This window comes from Crocuta crocuta, unplaced genomic scaffold, assembly GCF_008692635.1.
Source record: "Crocuta crocuta isolate KB4526 unplaced genomic scaffold, BGI_CrCroc_1.0 scaffold64, whole genome shotgun sequence".
Taxonomy (NCBI): Eukaryota; Metazoa; Chordata; class Mammalia; order Carnivora; family Hyaenidae; genus Crocuta; species Crocuta crocuta.
The window spans coordinates 679,625-700,225 of NW_027530640.1; the positions used below are offsets into that span (position 1 = coordinate 679,625).

The 20,601-nt window shown below is 41.9% G+C and overlaps 1 protein-coding gene across 1 annotated transcript; it reads left to right on the forward strand.

Moving 5' to 3' along the window:
• Positions 1 to 4,490: 4,490 nt before the first annotated feature.
• PHAX (phosphorylated adaptor for RNA export) lies at positions 4,491 to 19,623 on the forward strand. Its single transcript, XM_077768862.1, has 6 exons — positions 4,491 to 4,524; positions 4,624 to 4,766; positions 7,158 to 7,771; positions 9,871 to 9,991; positions 12,478 to 12,561; positions 18,580 to 19,623. Exons 1-6 carry the CDS (start codon positions 4,491 to 4,493, stop codon positions 18,847 to 18,849), a joined length of 1,266 nt encoding a protein of 421 aa, XP_077624988.1. The 3' UTR covers positions 18,850 to 19,623.
• The last annotated feature ends 978 nt before the right edge of the window (positions 19,624 to 20,601 follow it).

Below are 20,601 nucleotides of genomic sequence, written 5' to 3' on the forward strand. Positions count from 1 at the left end.
CCCTACTGCCGCCTGGTGGAAGCCGCCGGGAACCGCGACTGCGGCTCGAAATTCTTTTCAGCAAACTATAGCCCCTAACGTGCCCTAGTTTGGAGCCGGGCTGTATTGTGCCTGTAATCACCTGGCCATCCTGTGAAATGCACGTTCTGATTCGGTGGCTCTGGGCTGGGCTCCGAGAGTCCCCGTTTCTAATCACCTCCCAAGTGATGGTGACGGGTGGTTCGGTGGAGTAGCCGTAGGAGGTTTTTGGTGGAGGGAGACAGAGGATTGTTTTTCTTGCTTTGTTAAATGACAAATTAGAGTTTTCTAACCAATGCAAAGTGTTAAATGATGATACTTCTTTCTAAATATCCTGCCAGGGTATATTCTTGCTTTTGAAGAACAAAGACAGGGGCGCCTGGGTGGCTCAGTCGGTTAAGCATCCTACTTTGGCTCAGGTTATAATTTCATGGTTCGTGGGTTCGAGCCCCGCATCGGGCTCTGTGCTGACACCTAGCTCAGAGCCTGGAGCCTGCTTCAGATTCTGTGTGTGTCTCCTGCAACAGCCTTTCCACTCACTCTCACCCTCCCTCGCGCTTACCATTCCATCTCCCATCTTATTCCACAGTAACGGGGTCTCCCTTTATATAAGGAAAATAGTAACATCTCCAAGAGTTAAAAATATACATGCACTCTTGAATCAAGTGAGTGAATACTTTTCTCAGTGACTCCCAACCTACCTTTTCAAACTAATACTTCTAACTGCCGGCAGCCAGACACACTAAGTCGCTTTGTTTCTCTACAAACCCTTTTTTCTTCCCAGTGTGCTTTTGCCCTTGCTATTCATTCTCTCCATCTGTAAAACGTGTCCTTCCATTTCTGCATTCAAGTTTGAGCGCTGCCGGCTCCATCCTGATGGCTCAAATAATTTCAACAAATATGTGGCATGTATCAAACACCTACCAGAGACTACAATGTAAGTGCTGCATAAACACAAATGATGTTTCTGTTTGTAAATGTTGCACTTGTACCTATTCAGGCAGGGACCATCTCTAACTCATCCTTCCCTGGCTCCACAACTGCCGGCACTCAACAGGCTCATGTGCACTTGCATGAATGAATGGACAAATGAATGTGTGAGCACACCTTAGGAGCAGTAGGCATGGAAACCTTGTCCAGCACAGGTCATCTAGCAACGGCCCAGCTACTATCTTCAGGTCCCCTTAGGACTGAGGCACTAACTTCCCTCATTCTAATTCTCAGATTTTTTTTTTCCCCTCAGACATTTTAACTGAGAATTTAATTCTGGCTGATAGCAAGATTCCTTATACACGTATCCCACCACCACAGTCTTCCCTCTCTTCTCCTCTATTTAATTCACAAGACACGTACAGATGTACTAAATTTTTAGGAGCAATGTGTAATGCCCTCAAGGAATGTCAGATTCCTTCTCTTAACTATGTCAAGTAGAGAAGTTCATAACTGTTTCTGTAAACCAGCTCTAGGAAAAGAGATACCAGCAACTTCCTACATTGAAAACAGAGCTTGTAGGGCACCTGGGTGGCTCAGTCGGTTAGGCTTCTGACTTCAGCTCAGGTCATGATCTCACAGTTCATGGGTTCGAGCCCCACGCTGGGCTCTGTGCTGGTTGCTTGGAGCCTGGAGGCTGCTTTGGATTCTGTGTCTCCCTCTATCTGCCCCCTTCCCCTCTCATGCTCTGCCTCTGTCTCTCAAAAATAAATAAACATTTAAAAAATTTTTAAATAAAGAAAACTGTGATTGTATCTCTTTCTTTTACCTCCATTTTTCAAAACTGACTTAGCCCTGCCCAATAGGAGATCAGGAAAAATTATAAGCAATGAATTTTGATGGGGCAGAGCAGGAAGAGACAGAGTGAAGTGAATCATGAGACTAACTTGCAAAGCCCTACAGAAATGTACATGTACCGATTGAACTCAGGACACCTTGAAAGAATTCTGTGGTAGAAGTGACAGTCTGCAAATGGCCAATCCTGCTTTCTAAATGCCTTGTGAAAGGCATTGTAGGAGGGTGATTAAAGCAAGGACTCTTAGGGTCGCAGCGTTGTGACAAATGAACAGTGCTTATGATGTCCTCAGTGAATGCTAGAAGTCTTCATTCCTCAAAGAGAGCTGGCCAGGAGGCAGAGGGACGTGACCTGAACATGCATATTTGCCCCAAGGCAGCAATAAATTAGAGAAAGCACCACCACCAGGACACAATATCAGTTTTGCAAACTCAAAACCTGATTTATCAGAGCATGGGTGAGTGACACTGTTGCTCTGGGCAAACTCATTAATCAAGCTCACAAAGAAATGATGCTACAGCTAGAAAGCTGGCATATTATTTCATGGGGAAAATTATCTATAGAAAGGACCAACGGTTCACATCCTATAATCACTGCATTCTCTCCCAGGATATAAAACCTACCTGGTTATTTAATGAGCCCAGAATCAGAAGAGTTATTGACTAACAGTATGATTCCAGCATTTAATGGCATCAGGCTGAGAGAGTCTCCCCAGTGTCTGAATTACATGATAGATTCAATGCTGTTCCAATCATAATACCAGAAATGGCTAGCAGATTTAAAGTTTAAATGGAAAGGATCTGAACAATCCTAGGGAAAATGAACAAATTTCCATTACCTAATCTTAACAGTTATTATACAATTGTACAATTATTATAAACCTAAGGAGTGAAGACAGTGTCACCATGGTATAAAGATAGACATAAAGATTAAAGGAACAGAAGGAGAACTCAGAAATAGACATATATAGTCAATTTTCAATGAAGGTGTCAAGGAAATTCAGTGGGGGGAAGGACATGTTTTCAACAAAAGGTGCTATATTAATTAGGTAATCACATGCCAAAAAAAATAAAAAATGAACCTTGACTTTCACTTCATATTATATACAAGAATTAACCCCAAATGGGCCATGCACCTAAAAGTAAGAATGAGAACTGTGAAACTTCTAGAGGAAACCAATGGAGAAAATCTTAAGAAAGGGACCTATTCTATGCATTTTATGATATTTAACTGCATCTCATAGTACATAGAAAAATGTTAATTCTAGCATGAAATTTGACTCCTACCTCACACCATACACAATCAACTCCAGGGGGATTGTAATTTTAGGTAGGAAAGATAAAGCAATAAAGTTGTCTAAGATTTAAGAGATCTGGAGTCAAGACTCAGCTCTGAAATAGCATGGCTGTGTAATCTCTTTTCATTGTCAAAATAATGGATTAAACTAGGTGATTTCTAAATTCCTTTATAGGTCTTAAATTCACATTTCACAAATCTATATTCATTCTATTCCATACAGTCTAGAAACTTATCCCAAGGTGATAATAAAACAAGTTTGTAAAAATATGTGTTAATTGCAAAATTGGCTACACCCTAAATGGATACCATTAGAGCTTAAATAAATGATGGTATCTCCATGCAAGGAAATACTAGGTAGGCTTTAAAACGGAGCTAGATCTTTATATTTTGGCATAGAAAGGTATCCAGGATAAATTGTTATATATTTTTTTAATTTAAAAAAATTTTTTAAAGTTTATTCATTAAAAGTCTTTTATTAATGTTTTTATTTTTGAGAGAGAGAGAGGGACAGAGTGGGGGGAGCAGAGGGCGAAAGAGAGTTGGAGAAGGAGAATCCCAAGCAGACTTCGTGCTGTCAGCACTGACCTGGGTGTGGGGCTCAATCTTACCAACTGGGAGATCATGACCTGATCCGAAATCAAGACCCAGAGGCTTAACCCACTGAGCCACCCAGGCCCCCCTCAATTTTGTAAAAGTTTTCAAAAGTACAATCTACCTGACCCCCAACATGAAGCCGGAATTCACAATGTAATGCCAAAATCAAGAAGGGCGAGCTCCAGCGCAGAGGTGGCTCAGGCCCTTCGGCGACCACTTCAGGGTTGAGGTCATGATCTCACAGTCGGTGGGTCCAAGGCCAGGGTCAGGCTCTGCACTACCAGTTGGGGGAGCTGAACACTGCAGAGAAACAACAGTAAATAAAACAGACATGCCAGTAGGGGAAAGAAAAAAATGAAGACAAATACACATATAACTATTGATGCCATTAAGGAAGCTAAGCGTTCGTTCAAGATTGAGGGTAGAGTATCTTATTTTAGTTGGGTGGCCTCCCTGAGAAGGTGGCACTTAACCGGAAAACTGAATCACGTAAGAGAACAACCGGCGCAAAGAACGGAGGTGTCAAGGGTCCGCCATGCAGAGACCAAAGCAACGGCAAAGACCCTGAACCGTGAAGAACAAAGGACGCCTGAGGGACACTGTGAGCAGCGCAGAGCGACAGAGGGGCATAGGTGCCTGTGTTTGCCATTGTGAGAACGCAGGCCTTACTGTCTGCAGGCAAGTTCACAGAAGGAAGTCCACGGAAGGTCTGAGCAGGCCAGTTATCTCAGGCACTGTCTGAAAGTCTCCCCAAGAAGCTACGAGGAGAAGAGTGGATTGTGCAGGAGCAAGAATGGAAGCAAAGAAGTCCTGCGCGGGGCATCCTGGTGAGAGACGTGAGGCCAAGGGAGGAAACCCGTGCACAACCTAACGTTTGCACGAGAACAAAGTTTGAGAGAAACCGCGCCAGACTGCTGGGGAAACAGGAGGTTCCTTCTTCCCGGAGCGGCGCCAGCGGCGCACAGCGTGCGGTGACCGAGCATATCCGTCTACGCCGACCCGGGNCGTCTCTCCGCCTGCCCTGCGCTGCTCTGCGTTTCCCAAATTTACGGAGTCCTGCTGCGCCGAGGTTAGGTTGCCTCGGCCCCGCAGATGTGGCCGAAAATGTAGAAGCTGGGGACAGCGGCCAGAAACCGCCCATGGCGCTCCTTATCTCCCAGAGCAAATAAGGAGACTGAGGACCGGGAATGAAGTGCATCATATGCACAGGGGACTGATTTTCCATATTCCCAAGCGACCGAGCTTCGCGGTGCAATAATGTGGATCAGGTTTTGTACTAACCTCCCCGTTTTTTTTTAAGGGGGAGTGTGTTTTGATTGCCTGCTAAGTAGCAAGCACTTTGAGCGAGCTTTGTGCTAGGCTGCTGGCATTCGAAAACTGGCGCCTCCACTGTGTGACCAGGGCCAAGTTGTTTAGCCCAGTGCCCCAATTTGTATAATGGGAGTGAGAAGAGTATGTTAAGGATTTAGTGAGTCATAACGGTGCACAGTAACGCCTAACAGATCTTAGATGCCTTAGTTATTTGAAGATGGGGGAACTGGCTGCCCTTCCCGCCTGCCATTTCTAGCACATACTTGATTAATAAAAACACAAAGGTGTTCCTTTTTGTTTTTGAATATAGATTTGTTTTTGAATATAGAATATAGATTGAATGTAGAATTTTTTGAATATAGATTTCTGGAAGTTGATAACGAAGGTTTCAGTTTTGGTTTTCAATCTTTTCAGGTTTTATATAGATTGACCCATGACTTGGTAAGCTTAATACCTTGAACTGTGTGCAGTTTTAGAAGTAGTCGGGGTTTCCTATGCGTAGAAGTTTACTATCTTTTAAAAATATTTTTTTAAAAATATTTATTTTTGAGAGACAGAACGTGAGTGGGGGAGGGGCAGAGAGAGGGAGACACGGAATCCCAAGCAGGCTCCAGACTCTGAGCTGTCAGCACAGAGCCAGAGCCGGATGCTGCCTGACGCGGGGCTCAGACTCATAAACCTTGAGATCATGAGCTGAGCTGAAGTCAAACGCTTAACCAACTGAGCTACCCAGGCGCCAGGGGTTACTATCTAATATCGAGAAGAGTATGGTCACAAAACCATACAAAAGAAATTGGTTTGGTTTTTTTATTTAAAAAAAAATTTTTTTAATGTTTATTATTGAGACAGAGAGAAACACAGCATGAGTGGGGGAAGGGCAGAGAGAGGGAAACACAGAATCCCAAGCAGGCTCCATGCTCTGAGCTGTCAGCACAGAGCCCTACACGGGGCTCAAACCCACGAACTGTGAAATCATGATCTGAGCCGATGTCCAATGCTCAACTGACTGAGCCACCCATGGGCCCCAAGAAGTTGATTTGTTTAAATGGAAGAATGTCTTGTTTGGAAACAAGGAAAAATTGTTACAACTGTGTTAACTTTTTTTTTTTTACGAATAGTTTATTGTTAAATTGGTTTCCATATAACACCCAGTGCTCATCCCCACAAGTGCCCTCCTCCATGCCCATCTCCCCCCTCCCCCCCACATCCATCAGTCCTCAGTTTGTTTCTCAGCATTCAAGAGTCTCTCATGGTTTGCCTCTCTCCCTTTCCCCCATTTCCCCCCTTCTTCTCCCCCATGGTCCTCAGTTAAGTTCCTCCTAATCCTCCTATACGTGCAAACATATGATACTTGTCCTTCTCTGCCTGACTTATTTCGCTCAGCATAACACAACTGTGTTAACTTTTAAATAAAACTTGTCAATTATTTTACCAGGAAAAAGGGGATTTATTCTGAAACAGCTGAAAACCGCAACTCTGAACAACCATTGCTAGGGCAAAACCATGGGCAAGTGGGAAATAAAGAGGAATGCTCTTTTATAGAAGAGGGGGAGGAGTCGGGAGGAACTGTAAAAAAAAAAGTTCCTTGGAATAAGCTGGGAGTTTTAAGGTATAGTGGCTTTTCATTGGCTGAGTTGGGACAGTCTTTCATTGGCTGCGCTGTTGCCAGGCTACAAGAAAAGCTTTCTCTTGCTTGATTAGTAAGGTAGAGACTTCTTTCTGTGTTAGGTGCAAGTTATGGAGCTCCCTCTTCTAGCCGGCTGCCCCGAGTTTAGTGAGGTTTCCTTTTATTTCACAACTGCTACTAAAAATAATGGCGTATGTCATTTTTAAACATTCTGACAGTAATTGAAAATATTGAAAATCTTCTAAGGTGGCAGTTAAGAGCTTTGGTAGGTTTTTAGAAAGTAGCCTTAGAACTAAGTGCTGTATCAGCTTTAGAAATTAGAGTTTGTGGTTTTAAAGTTGGAAAATGCCATGTAGAACTTTAGAAAAGTAGCAACTGGATTGGTTTCAGAGATTCACTGAGGATTGTTCTGCTTCACAGTGGTCCAGCTGAATCCCTAAATAACTTTTTTTTTTAAACAGCGCGTGGTGGGTGGAGCTAATGTGTTTCCGGCGAATTGATTGCATTTCCTTTCGCTTGCAGAAAACGCTAGGTGCGGACAGCATAGCGAGGCCCTTCCAGGGTACGGCAGCGCCTTGTGCACCGGTATCACATTATCGGACTGTTAAAAGTGTGGATTCCAGTGAGGAGAGTTTTTCTGATTCAGATGATGACAGCTCCCTTTGGAAACGTAAGCGACAGAAATGTTTTAATCCTCCTCCCAAGCCAGAGCCTTTTCAGTTTGGCCAGAGCAGCCAGAAAGCACCTGTTCCTGGAGGGAAGAAGGTTAACAACATATGGGGTGCTGTGCTACAAGAACAGAATCAAGATGCCGTGGCCACTGAACTTGGTATCTTGGGAATGGAGGGTACTATTGACAAAAGCAGACAGTCCGAGACTTACAATTATTTGCTTGCTAAGAAACTTAAGAGGGAATCTCAAGAACATACGAAAGAATTAGACAAAGAGCTAGATGAATATATGCACGGTGGCAAAAAAATGGAATCAAAGGAAGAGGAAAACGGGCAAGGTCATCTCAAACGAAAACGACCTGTCAAAGACAGACTAGGGGACAGACTAGAAATGAACTACAAAGGCCGCTATGAGATCACAGAGGAAGATTCGCAAGAGAAAGTGGCTGATGAAATTTCTTTCAGGTGAGCATTAAAATTTCGCCTACAAATGAGCACTTGACCCACAATTTTTCGTTTATTGGAAATGATCCCAAGTACATGAAGAATGATGCTTCTTTTTAAGATGAAAAATAAATTGTTTTTTAAGTTTATTTTGAGAGGGTGTGCATGTGAGCAGGGGAGGGGGCAGAGAGAGGGAGAGGGTAGATTCCGAGCAGGCTCTGTGCTATCAGCTCAGAGACCCATGCCAGCTCGATCCCACGAACTGTGAGATCATGACCTGAGCTGAAACCAAGAGTTGGATGCTTAACTGACCAAGCCACCAAGGCACCCTTCTTTTTGAGATTTTTTTTTGAGTAATGGATTCTGGGTTTACTTGGTCATAGGAATGTATCTGTGTTTCCTTAAATTTGGACTAGCCTGATAAAATAATTTGGCAAGCATTTATGAACTTTTAGCAGCTCTTCCCATTTAGTGCTTATCTTTTTAAATTGTGGGGTTTTGTTTTGTTCCTTAGTGGGTTTTTTAATTTTTTTTTTTATTCAGTTTTGAGAGAGAGACAGAGAGGGACACACAGAACTTGAAGCAGGCTCCAGGCTCCAAGCTGTCAGCATAGAGCCCAACATGGGGCTCAAACTCACAAACCATGAGATTATGGCCTGAGCCGAAGTGGGCCGCTTAACCAACTGAGTCACTCAGGTGCCTCTGTTCTTTAGTGTTTTCAAATACTCATGACCTTTCTTTTATAACTTCATTGAGGCATATTGTACACATGATAAAATTCACCCATATTGGGTGTTGATTTTTAATTTATGTACATATAGAAATATCCATATTGAATTGCTGTTCCAATTCTTTTTTTTCTTCTTTTTTTTTTAATTTTTAATGTTTATTTATTTATTTCTGAGAGAGAGACAGCATGAGCAGGGGAAGGTCAGAGAGAGAGGGAGACACAGAATCCAAAACAGGCTCCAGGCTCTGAGCCTGCTGACAGCACAGAGCCTGATGCGGGGCTCAAACCCACAAACCGCGAGATCATGACCTGAGCTGAAGTCGGATGCTTAACCGAGCCACCCAGGTGCCCCAGAACAATACCATTTGAAAACAGATATGGTTCAAGAGTAATATTGGTGGTAGGGGAAATAAGTATTTACTTTTCAGACGAGCCTGTCAATGTTAGTACTAGATTTTTTTAAGCTACAGAGTGAATTTGGAATTTGCATGTTGGAAAGGAATTTAGATTTTATAAACCAAAGACTTCACTTAACAGATAAGGACACTGAGACCCAGTAGGTCATACGGCGTCTCAAAGTCAAAGTTGTAAGTGTCAGAGTTGGAACTAAACCTTGGTTCCTTTTTTTCTAGTGCTCTTGAGTGCTCTTTCCTCAATAAGGCACTGCCTCTTGTTGAGAAGGAGCAGAAAGCCAGGTCTAGTTTGAGAACTGGTAAAACTCCCATATACTCCTTTATCTCTATGCAGTGTGGACTCTCACATTATAAATGTTACTTAAGCTTCCTATCTTTTTACCTGTCAGTGGTAGAAGGAAAATAAGTACCTGTTTCATAAGGTTGTTGAGATGATTAACTGAGATAATACATACAAAGTTTTTAGGATTGTGCTCATCCCATAATAAGTCAGTAAATATTAGCCATAGCCTTTGCCCTGAGGCAGGGACTAAAAGAAAGGCCCTTCCATTTTTAAGCTCCCAGACATCTTTGGAGTTAGCAGAGCTAACTTTTAGGCATAGTAATTGAAAGCATAGTGTATGTTTTTTACTTCTTTTGACAAGAAAGGACTTAACCTTCTTTTGCTTTTAGGCTTACATTCCCTTTGCTGGATGTACATATTTATTTTGAAAGCCACCATAATCCATTAAGGCAAAATGAAGATGCAAGTTAGGAGACTTGAGGTGGAACCTTGAAGTTACTGTCTTCTTGTTTGACCCAAGGTGGTGTTTCCGTATCAGTGATTCTGAGGTTAAATATTAGAGATTTCAAAATGCAGGTGTTAGCAGAAAAGGATTTTTATTCTACTTGGGCACTAAGCTGGAGGCTAACGTAGATTTCTTCAACTTTATACAGCAAATAAAGAAGTTAATACTACTCTATTTGTTCCTTATCAGGTTGCAGGAACCAAAGAAAGATCTGATAGCACGAGTAGTGAGGATAATTGGGAACAAAAAGGCAATTGAACTTCTGATGGAAACGGCTGAAGTTGAACAAAATGGCGGCCTTTTTATAATGGTAAGACTGTTTTGTTGTTTTCCTTTTTATATTGTGTTTCATGTGATTTTTTTTTTAAAAAAATGAACTCCTCTCTGTTTGTTGGATATCTTATTTACCTATTTATTACAGTGTGTTTCAGATTTTTAAAAACTCAATTTAAAAATTCTATATATGGTTAGTTTTTGCATTTATTATTTTACAAAAACCATACATAAATTGTATCCTGTTAGTGTGCAGTCAACAGTACATCTTACAGAATTTATTGAAAGTAGGGGCTAACCTTTATTTTTTTTTTTTAAGTTTATTTATTTTGATAGAGAGAGAGCACAAGTAGGGGAGGAACAGAGAGAGACAGAGAGAGAGAGAGAGAGAGAGAGAAAGAATCCCAAGCAGGCTCCACACTTTCAGCACAGAATCAGACACGGTGCCGGAACCCACGAACCGTGAGATCATGACCTGAGCCAAAATGGACACTCAACCAGCTAAGCCACCCAGACGTCCCTATAATGTTTATTCATTTTTGAGAGACTGAGAGAGACAGTGCGAGAGCATGGGAGAGGCACAGAGAAAGGGAGACACAGAATCTGAAGCAGGCTCCGAGCCCTGAGCCATCAGTACAGGGGCCCATACCCACGAACGGTGAGACCATGACCTGAGCCAAATCTGACGCATAACCAACTGAGCCACCCAGGTGCCTCTCATATGGTATTCCTATTTTCAATTTTTTGAGGGACCTCCATGCTGGTTTTCATAGTGGCCACACCAGTTTACGTTCCCAGCAACAGTGTACAAAAATTCTGCTTTCCCCACATTGTCACCAACAGTTGTTATTTTTTGTCTTTTTTGATATTAGCCGTTCTGACAGGTGTGAGGTGACAAACACTACCGTTTGAGAATGGCAGAAAGACCACTATTCTCCTTAGGCCACAGGCCCAGGCAGTTTGTCCCAGGTAATGGTCTTGGAGATCTCATTAATTCAGCTTTCACACCGGGAGAGGATGAAGTTTGAATGGCTTCCTTCTTACTTGCTCCTCACGAATCTGAATAGTAACATCAGACGAGAGTGAATCAATATTATCCTTTGGAAATAGAAAAGAAACCAGTTAGAATAGATAGCAGTGGCTAAGGAAATAGCCTATGAACATGGATTACAGAAGTTAACCACAAAACAAGTTATAATAAGTCATGAGGGTACCTGAGTGGTTCAGTCAGTAAGCGTCTCACTCTTGGGTTTGGCTCGTCATGATTTTGAGGTTGGTGAGTTCTAGCCCTGCATCGGGCTCTGCGCTGGCAGCATAGAGCCTGTTTGGGATCCTCTCTCTGCCCCTCCCCTGCTTGTGCTCGCTCGCTCGCGCGCTCTCTCAAAATGGAGAAATAAAAAAAAAAAAAATACTCATGAATGTATTGGCACCCTTTTTTGTGTCACTGATAACAGTTGAACACAAAGTTATAGATTCATTAATATTTTAAGACTGTAGTAATAGAACTTTATATCATAGTGACCTAATGAAAATCTATGCATGTTGGAAAGATGCAAGTCCAGACTCTCTTTTGATGGACTTTTTCCTTATACAATTACTTACTGATGTGTGCTCTGCACTGTTCTAGACACAGGAGGTGTGAAGGACACTGTATAAGAGTAAATATAATGTCTTCGGGAATGTTAGAATGTGATGAATGCTATGGTAAAAGAAAGAGATCACATGGAGGTATGGAGAAGGGAGGAGGACAGACACTGCAGTCTTACTATTTTTTTTAAGTACCTCTTTTTATTAAAAAAATTTTTTTTTTGAAGTTTATTTAGAGGTGCCTGGGTGACTGTAGATTAATCATTGGACTTCGGCTCAGGTCATGATCTCACAGTTTGTGAGTTGGAGCCCTGCATCAGGCTCTTTGCTGACAGGTCAGAGCCTGGAGCCTGCTTTGGATTCTGTGTCTCCCTCTCTCTCTACTGCCCCTCCCCCTTTCTGAAAAATAAATAAACATTTTAAAAAATCTTTAAAGTTTATTTATTTTGAGAGGGAGCATGAGTGGGGCAAGGGCTGGGGGGAGAGAGAGAAAGAGAGAAAATCCCGAGCAGGCTCCGTGCTGTAAGCTCAGAGCCCCAAGACACGGGGCCTTGATCTCATGAACCGTGAAATTTTGACTGGAGTGGAATCGAGAGTCGGATCTTTGGGGCACCTGGGTCACTCAGTTGATTAAGCGTCCAACTTCAGCCAAGTCATGATCTCATGGTTAAGGAGTTTAAGCCCCACGTCAGGCTTTGTGCTGACAGCTCCGAGCCTGGAACCTGCTTCAGATTCTGTCTCCCCCTCTTTCCTCCTCCACTCATGTTCTGTCTCTCTCTCTAAAAAAAAATTGATAAACATTAAAAGATTTTGAAAAAAGATTTGGACCCTTAACTGACTAGCTACCAGGCGCCCTGGTATCTCTCTATTTAAGAGATGCTTTGGTCATTCACGGAAAGAGCCTCTACAGTATCATACTTGTGCTTTTTTTTGTAGAATGGTAGTCGAAGAAGAACGCCAGGTGGAGTCTTCCTGAATCTCCTGAAAAATACTCCCAGCATCAGTGAGGAGCAAATTAAGGTAAAAAGTATAGTGCCCTTCACTTTTAAGGTCGATCATAATTTGACTTTTACTCTGCTTCTGTTAATTCCAATCACCTAGTCTGCCTTAAATTGACCAGTTTTGTCATTGTCTCATATCAAGTAAAACGTGTCCCTTTAAAAACTCTGCCTCTTCTTTTTCTTCACTTTGTGAGCCAGTGTCACAGTTTCCTATATGGGCTGTTTTCCTGGTCATTTAGCATGTGATTATTTTTTCTAGCCTCCCACAACTTTTTATTAATTAAAGATTTCAGACACGGAGAATGGATGAAAGAATAATGGGATGAATTTCCTGCACTTAGATTTGGGGTTGTTAATATTTTGAGATTCTTACTTTACAGTTGTTTTTTTTGTACCATTTGGAAATAAGTAATAAACATCATGACACTCAGGCCTAAGCATGGCAGGAAGCAACTGTTAATAATGACACTATCCTACAGTGTATTGCCTAAGAGAAAGAAAACCAGTTTCATCCTATCAAGCATTGACCTAATTCCAATTTCCTGAATTGTTCCCAGAATGTATTTTCTACCTTTTTTTCCTCCCTCAAACCAGGATCCCATCTAGATTTTCACATTTCACTTGTTGTATCTCTTTTGCTCTTTTTAACTCCGCAGTTTCTTTCATGATTTAGACTTTTCTTTAAACATTTATTGTTGAGAAACAGAGTGTGAGTGGGGGAGGGTAGAGAGAGGGAGAGACACGGAACCTGAAGCAGGCTCCAGGCTCTGAGCTGTCAGCACAGAGCCCCACGCAGGGCTCGAACCCATGGACCGTGAGATCATGACCTGAGCAGAAGGTAACATTTAACCGACTGAGCCACCCGGGCGCTCCTAGACATTTTGAAGAGTCTAAGATGGTTATCTAATAGAGTGTACCACATCGTGGTCATTATCTCTATGTGGATTTGTTTCATTTCGTTCCTCTGTCTCCAGTAGTTCTTATGAACTAAATCTAGGCTTCTATATTAATCATTTTTGCATTACTAGAATGCCCTCTGTGGGAATTCTTCTACAGTGTGAATTTTTCACAGCTCAGCATTTATCCTTTAATTTATTAATTAAGTAACATGATTACATTTAGCAGGTACAATCACGATTGAGAAGTTGCTACTTGCATGGGGAAGAGGTGATACACATGCGCCACAGATAGTGTATTTGATCAGCTTTGTATTCTCTGTATTGTAACAGTGGGTAGTAACAGGCCATCGGAATGTGGATTAGCCGTTTATAATACTCATGATGACAGATAAATAAAAGCCGCTTCTCTTGAGCTAAGGCGCTGTCAGCACAGAGCCCAACTCATGACCCAGTCCCCCAGAACCCTGAGATCATGTCCTCATCCAAAGTCAAGATCTTGTCAAATCTAACCAACTGAGTCACCCAGGCGTCCCTCAGTGTTAGCTTTTTTTCCCCTCAAATTTTCTGGCTGTCCACTTCAGTCATTCTTCAAAAATCTGCTTTTGAAATTCTTACAGGAAATGTTACTGTTACTGCACATTTGAAATCTCTTGTCCATATCTGCCTTTTTTTTCCTCCTGGAACAATGACTTTGGTACCTTTGTAACAATGTAATTTTCCTGAGGAACACACCTGCTGAGGAGTAGGACAGGGTTTCCTGCTTATGTTCTCCGCCTCCCACACTGTCATCCCTGACAAAACGTGTGCACATTCAGGGGCGCCTGGGTGGCTTAGTCGGTTAAGCGTCCGACTTTCGCTTAGCTCATGATCTCGCAGTTCGTGGGTTCGAGCCCCGCGTCGGGCTCTGTGCTGACTGCCAGCTCAGAGCCTGGAGCCTGCTTCAGAGTCTGTGACTCCTTCTCTCTCTGACCCTCCCCTGCTCATGCTGTCTCTCTCTCTCTCCTAGAAATAAAATAAAACATTAAAAAAAATTAAAAAAAAAAAGTGTGCACATTCTTCTAAGGAACATTACACAGTTTCATGGCAAAATGTTCCTGTTTGCAGAGAAATCGCATGATGAAATAAAAAGAATTCTCTAGGGGCGCCTGGGTGGCTTAGTCGGTTAAGCGTCCGACTTTCGCTTAGGTCATGATCTCGCAGTTCGTGGGTTCGAGCCCCGCGTCGGGCTCTGTGCTGGCTGCCAGCTCAGAGCCTGGAGCCTGTTTCAGTCTGTGACTCCCTCTCTCTCTGACCCTCCCCTGCTCACGCTGTCTTTCTCTCTCTCCTAGAAATAAAAATCTTTAAAAAAAATAAAAAAAAGAATTCTCTAACATTCAAAATCTGGGTTTTAGTCTTAATTTTGCCATTTAGTGATTATATGACTACAAACAGATCACTTACTTTCACTCACCCTTAATTTTGTCATTTATAAGAGGGACTTTATTAAGTGGCCTGCCTGTTGAATAGAGCTCTAATCAGATTAAATAAAATGGTATCTGGAGAAGATTCTTGTAGGTAACCAAACGTTGGACAATTTCCACAAGTGGAAGAAAAGAAAATAACATTTATTCATCATGTCCGCAGCACTGGACCACTTACTCAAAGGACTTAATCTGCACCCCATCCTGTCAAAGTGGATGTTTCAGTGTTATGCACAGGACGAGTAATAAAAATGATCAGCCTGGGATTGCACAGAAAACTGACTTGAAACAGGTTGTTGTCACTGAGTCAGCGTCTTTGAAATTCAGTTCTAACTCATGGTGGAGAAAGAGACTTTAATGTTAGTAGGTTATGTTAAACTGCCAGAAACATTGCATTGTAACAACAAACAGTGGAAACATTTGGAATACCTAATAACTAAAGAATGTTGACCAAGAGCTACATTTTTTAAAGTTTATTTATTTTAAGTAATCTCTACACTCAATATGGGGCTCGAACTCTAGACCCTAAGATCAAGAGTTGTATGCTCTTTTGACCGAGCCAGCCAGGCATACCCCAAAAGGGGATTTTTTTAAAGGACTGCCCTTTAGCCTCTATTTCTGTGAAGCATTAACACATTGTTTTCAACATTTATTTATTTTTTGAGAGAAAGAGAAAAGACACAGCATGAGTCAGGGAGGGGCAGAGAGAGGGGGAGATACAGAATCTGAAGCAGGCTCCAGACTCTGAGCTGTCATCACAGAGCCCAACACAGGGCTCAAACCCACGAATGGCAAGATCAAAGACCTAAGCCCAACCAGCTGAGCCACCCAAGCGCCCCTTTTCACGGCATTATTAAGAAAAGGGGAAAAATACAGTATTAACTGAAGTTTTTTTAAAAGGCAAAATACAAATTTATGATGAAAAAGAGGCATGTGACAATAAGTTGGTATATAAAACAGCAAAAAGTTACCAATGATTTGGTCTGTTCTAGGGGGGTTTAAATGTTTTGGCTTTTTTTTTTTTTTAATGTTTTTTATTTATTTCTAGGAGAGAGAGAGACAGCGTGAGCAGGGGAGGGTCAGAGAGAGAGGGAGTGACAGACTCTGAAACAGGCTCCAGGCTCAGAGCTGGCAGTCAGCACAGAGCCCGACGCGGGGCTCGAACCCACGAACTGCGAGATCATGACCTAAGCGAAAGTCGGACGCTTAACCGACTAAGCCACCCAGGCGCCCCTAAATGTTTTGGCTTTTAAGATTTTCCTTTGTTTCTCCAAATTTTATGCATGGTTCATGGAGTAGTTTTGTTATTAGAGAAAAAAAACCTAAAGCAAATGGAATTTCATCATAGATCATTTTAATTGCATTCCAAATGATAACGTTATAAGTGTTCTTTGATCCCTATAATGCTATCAACCAATCTGTAGAGCTTGGAAGCCGGAACTGAATTGAGTGGGTCTTTTTGCCTTTTTTTTTAATTTGATTTTGTTTTGCTTTGTGACATACCATTTTGTTTTGGTCTGTAATTATTTGAAGTTTTGTTTTAGAAAGTACATAGCTTGTGAAAGAAAAGAATAAGAGTAGTTAAAATTTAATTTGCTATAATGTCTATTTTGAAAGAGACAGCACGTGCACATAAGCACGCAGGGGAGGGACAGAGACAGAGGGAGAGAGAGAATCTCAAGCACAGAGCCCAGCGCGGGGCTTGAGCCCACAAACCGTGAGACCCAGACCTGAGCCAAAACCAAGAGTCAGACACACTTAACTGACTGAGCCACCAGGCGCCCTTAAGTTGCTATATTTTAAAAAGTTCAGCTGTAATGGTCTCCCTCTGCAAATAGTATACAGTTGAGGTTCTCAGGTTGTAAAATCAATTTCGTGTAGGTAGATATGGGTGGGAGAAAAAAAACTGCCTTCAGATTATCTCTTGTCGGCATTTGTCAGAACACATTAACGAGTTACAACACTTCTTTGGGCCGTTTCCCAGTTCTGTCACATTCATAAGCCATGGAATGCAGTTCCTTTTTAAAAAGTCTTGATGTATTTGGAGGGAAAAGGGGAACGTTATAATTTTACTGAGTGTTGCCAAGCCTTGTACTACTGAGAATTGTTTTTATCGAGGTGTTCGGACATGCTTTCCTGTGAAATGGAAATACTTCTCCCTGCAGCTTCTTTTCTCTTTCCACTTGAAGGTTAAGGAGACTCTTGAAAAAATTGCGAATTGTCGCTCTTCTGTAACGGCAACACAATTGGTCTTAAGATGTGAATTAGGAGAAGTACTAGAAGAGCTAACTTTTGATACCTCCACATATAGGCTCTGCAGTCTTCCTGCCTCCCTTTCCTCCTCCGATTTTCACATATGTGCTGCCGATGCAGGTGCTGTCCCTTTCCTCGTCAGGAAAGGCTGATACCCACCAGAAGGAGCTTCTGGTGAGAATGAAGAGTTCTTCGCACAAAGCCTGGCGTGTAAATGTGCCCGTTGGGTCAGTGGTTTGCCTGCCTCCTTTTCCTCTAAGGTCACTTTCTTGTGTCCTTCCTCCACGTGTACCCTCCTTCTCTACCTCCAATCTCGTGTCCTTTCGCCAGCAAATACTTTCCTTCCTCTTCTCCATCAAAGCATTCATCTTCTGAAGCTTGCCCTTGTCTCCTTCATTTCCGGGTTCCTTACTCCTTCCTCTCCTAATTCTGTGTGCTGCTTATAACTATTCAGCATAAATTTTCAGAGAAGACCCCCTTTATTTCACCATCTTCCACAGTGCTTTTTATAAACAAGGAAGAATTTGTGATCTGTACACTTTAAGAATAAAATAAAGACTGACATGGTTGCAGCTTTTATTTATTAAAGAAAAAATTTTTTTAATGTTTTATTTATTTTTGAGAGAACGAGATAGAAACAGCATGAGCAGGGGAGGGTCAGAGAGAGAGGGAGACACAGAATCTGAAACAGGCTCCAGGCTCTGAGCTGTCAGCACAGAGCCCGATGCGGGGCTTGAACCCACGAACCGTGAGATCATGACCTGAGCCAAGGTCTGAAGCTTAACCAACTGAGCCACCCAGGTGCCCCAGGTTGCAGCTTTTAATAGTCCCTTCCCGGAAGATAAGGGAAGTCTGTCACAAGTATGTCCTGCCCCTCCTAGCTTCTGTTTTCATCCTCTGAACCTGCTCTGTCTTAGCGAAGTCATTTTGGACCTTCTCTTTAGATCCCTGACCTACTTTCTTTTGTACCCTCTGAAACTACACTTCTCCATCCATATCAAGGTTCCCAGATGGGATTTTAACGTTTTTCCTTGTAATAGTTTAATAAAATGCATTTTCTACTTGAGCTCTTACCTGCCAGCAATTTTGCCTCATGGAGGATGTGAGGACGTTTGGCAGTGCCTGGAGGAATGTTTGGTGCTCACAGTGAGGGTGTGGGTGGGGGTGTGCGGGTGGTAGAGGCCGGGCGTGCTGCTCAACACCCCGCGGTGCACACAGCAGACCACCACGGCGATCGCCTCACTTGAGATTTCAGATGGCCAAGGTGGAGAGACCCTCTACTTTTTGTGTTACGAAATCCCTTTTCTGTAGCGTCCTGGAAAATGTCCCACGTTTTTTGTGAGAAACGGAGATCACCAAGGATCCGCCTTGTAGCAAACGTTTAATACATGGTAATTCTTGCTTAAAGTTGTTCCTTTATTGTAGGACATTTTCTACATTGAAAATCAAAAGGAGTATGAAAATAAAAAGGCTGCTAGGAAGAGGAGAACCCAAGTGTTGGGAAAAAAGATGAAACAAGCTATTAAAAATCTAAATTTTCAAGAAGATGATGATACATCGCGAGAAACTTTCGCAAGTGACACAAATGAGGCGCTGGCCTCTCTTGACGAGCCGCAGGAAAGCCACGGAGAGACCAAGTTGGATGCAGAGGAAGCCATCGAGGTTGATCATTCTCACGATTTGGACATCTTTTAGTACATTTTGAGGATTAAGCCTTTCTAGAATAACCTTGTAATAAGCCATTTCTACTGAGATTGCTTCGTTTTACTTTGCACTGATAAACCTAAACATCTGGACAGAAAGAACCGTTTTCTTGTTGGAAATAAAGTTGAATTTGTGGGAAGATGAATGTTATTGATAGAAACATTTCTCATGTCGGACAAAATATTTAAAAGTATATAGCAGAGGATTTAATTTCTCAGTCTGTTGCATGTGTTAGTTATTACTAGTTGATAATTCCTTTTGTCCGGGTCATTGTAACATGCTGTTCAAAAAGCTGTTTTCTTTTTCTGACTTTGCAGCGAAATAACGATTGGTTTCAAAACATTCCGTAAAAAGATCCTAATAAGGCACATAAATTGTTAAACTGTTACAAATGCGTTCAAACTTAGTTTTTCTGTGTTCTGAGAATTTGTAAGCAGTTTTAAGGACAGAGACTGAAAATAGGTTTCTACTCATCAGTATAAACTTATTTGTCAGGAAGTGAATTAACATTAGAAGCTTTTCAAAGAAGAATTCATTCTTAACTTTGTTTTTGGCCTCTTTTAAATTAACGCCATCTGACACTGAACACTGAACGTGATCCTACCATGTAATTACCGTGTACATTGAAAAAACTCGCAGTGGTTGCCTGCCTGAGACTGCTTTACCTTATGTTAAGGAAGTTGGGTATTAAAAATGTTATGTCTGCCTGAAGTGTCCAATTACTCATTTTTATTGAAGGAAATAAAGGTAGTGAAGGTGTTCCAAGGGTTGACTTCAGTTTACAAAATAGGTTAAGCAAAAACATGTAAGAAGCAATTCTAAACTATTCTTTACAGACAGTACTTGAAGTTGGTCTGTAGTTCCTGGAATACATACATAGTCATTGAAGTTGGCTCTAAGGAGACAAGTAGGAAAAGAAGAAGAAAATACTTATTGGGTGCTTTGTTTTTTATTCGCAAAGAACACAAAAATAAAGTTAGATCTTGGGCAGTCCTTACTGAGCTTCAAGTGATTTTTTTTTTTTTTAAAAGATTTATTTATGTAGCCTCTATACCCAGCCTGGGACTCGAACTCCAGGTGGTGAGTTCAGGACACTCAAGCTCCTCTCAGCCAGACGCCCCTCAAGTGACTCTTTCTTAAATCTCATTCTTTCATAAAATTGCTATAACCAAGGGAAGAAAAATATTTTAAATAGGTAACAAAATATTGTCCTGAGATTATTTATGAGAGGTGATTCTAAAGGTATATGTCAGGATGGGGTACCTGAGTGGCTCAGGCAGTTGAGCATCTGACTCGATTTCGGCTCAGGGCATGATCTCCTGTTTCAAGAGTTCAAGCCCTGCATCGGGCTCTGTGCTGACAGCGCGGAACCCGCTTGGGGTTCCCTGTCTCCCTCTCTGTCCCTCCACCCCTGCCTCAGAAGTAAATAAACATTTTTAAAAAATAAGTAATACTCTGAGTAAAATACCAGTTAAGTGCTACTTTGCGTGCCACACATTCCTGTAAATACTGCTAATTTTTCTAGTGAAAGTTACAGTTGTTGAACCTGACATATACCATTAACATCAGAGGCTGCTTCATCTTCACTAAATAGACCATCCTGGTTCATTTTCACCAATAGTTGTTGCCTTTCTGTTTGGAAACTGCATAGATTTCTGGTATGTATTATACCCTAACGTTAAATGGAAACAAACGCTTCAGGTATTTGTATTTTAGTAATCCATTCCATATTATTAATACATC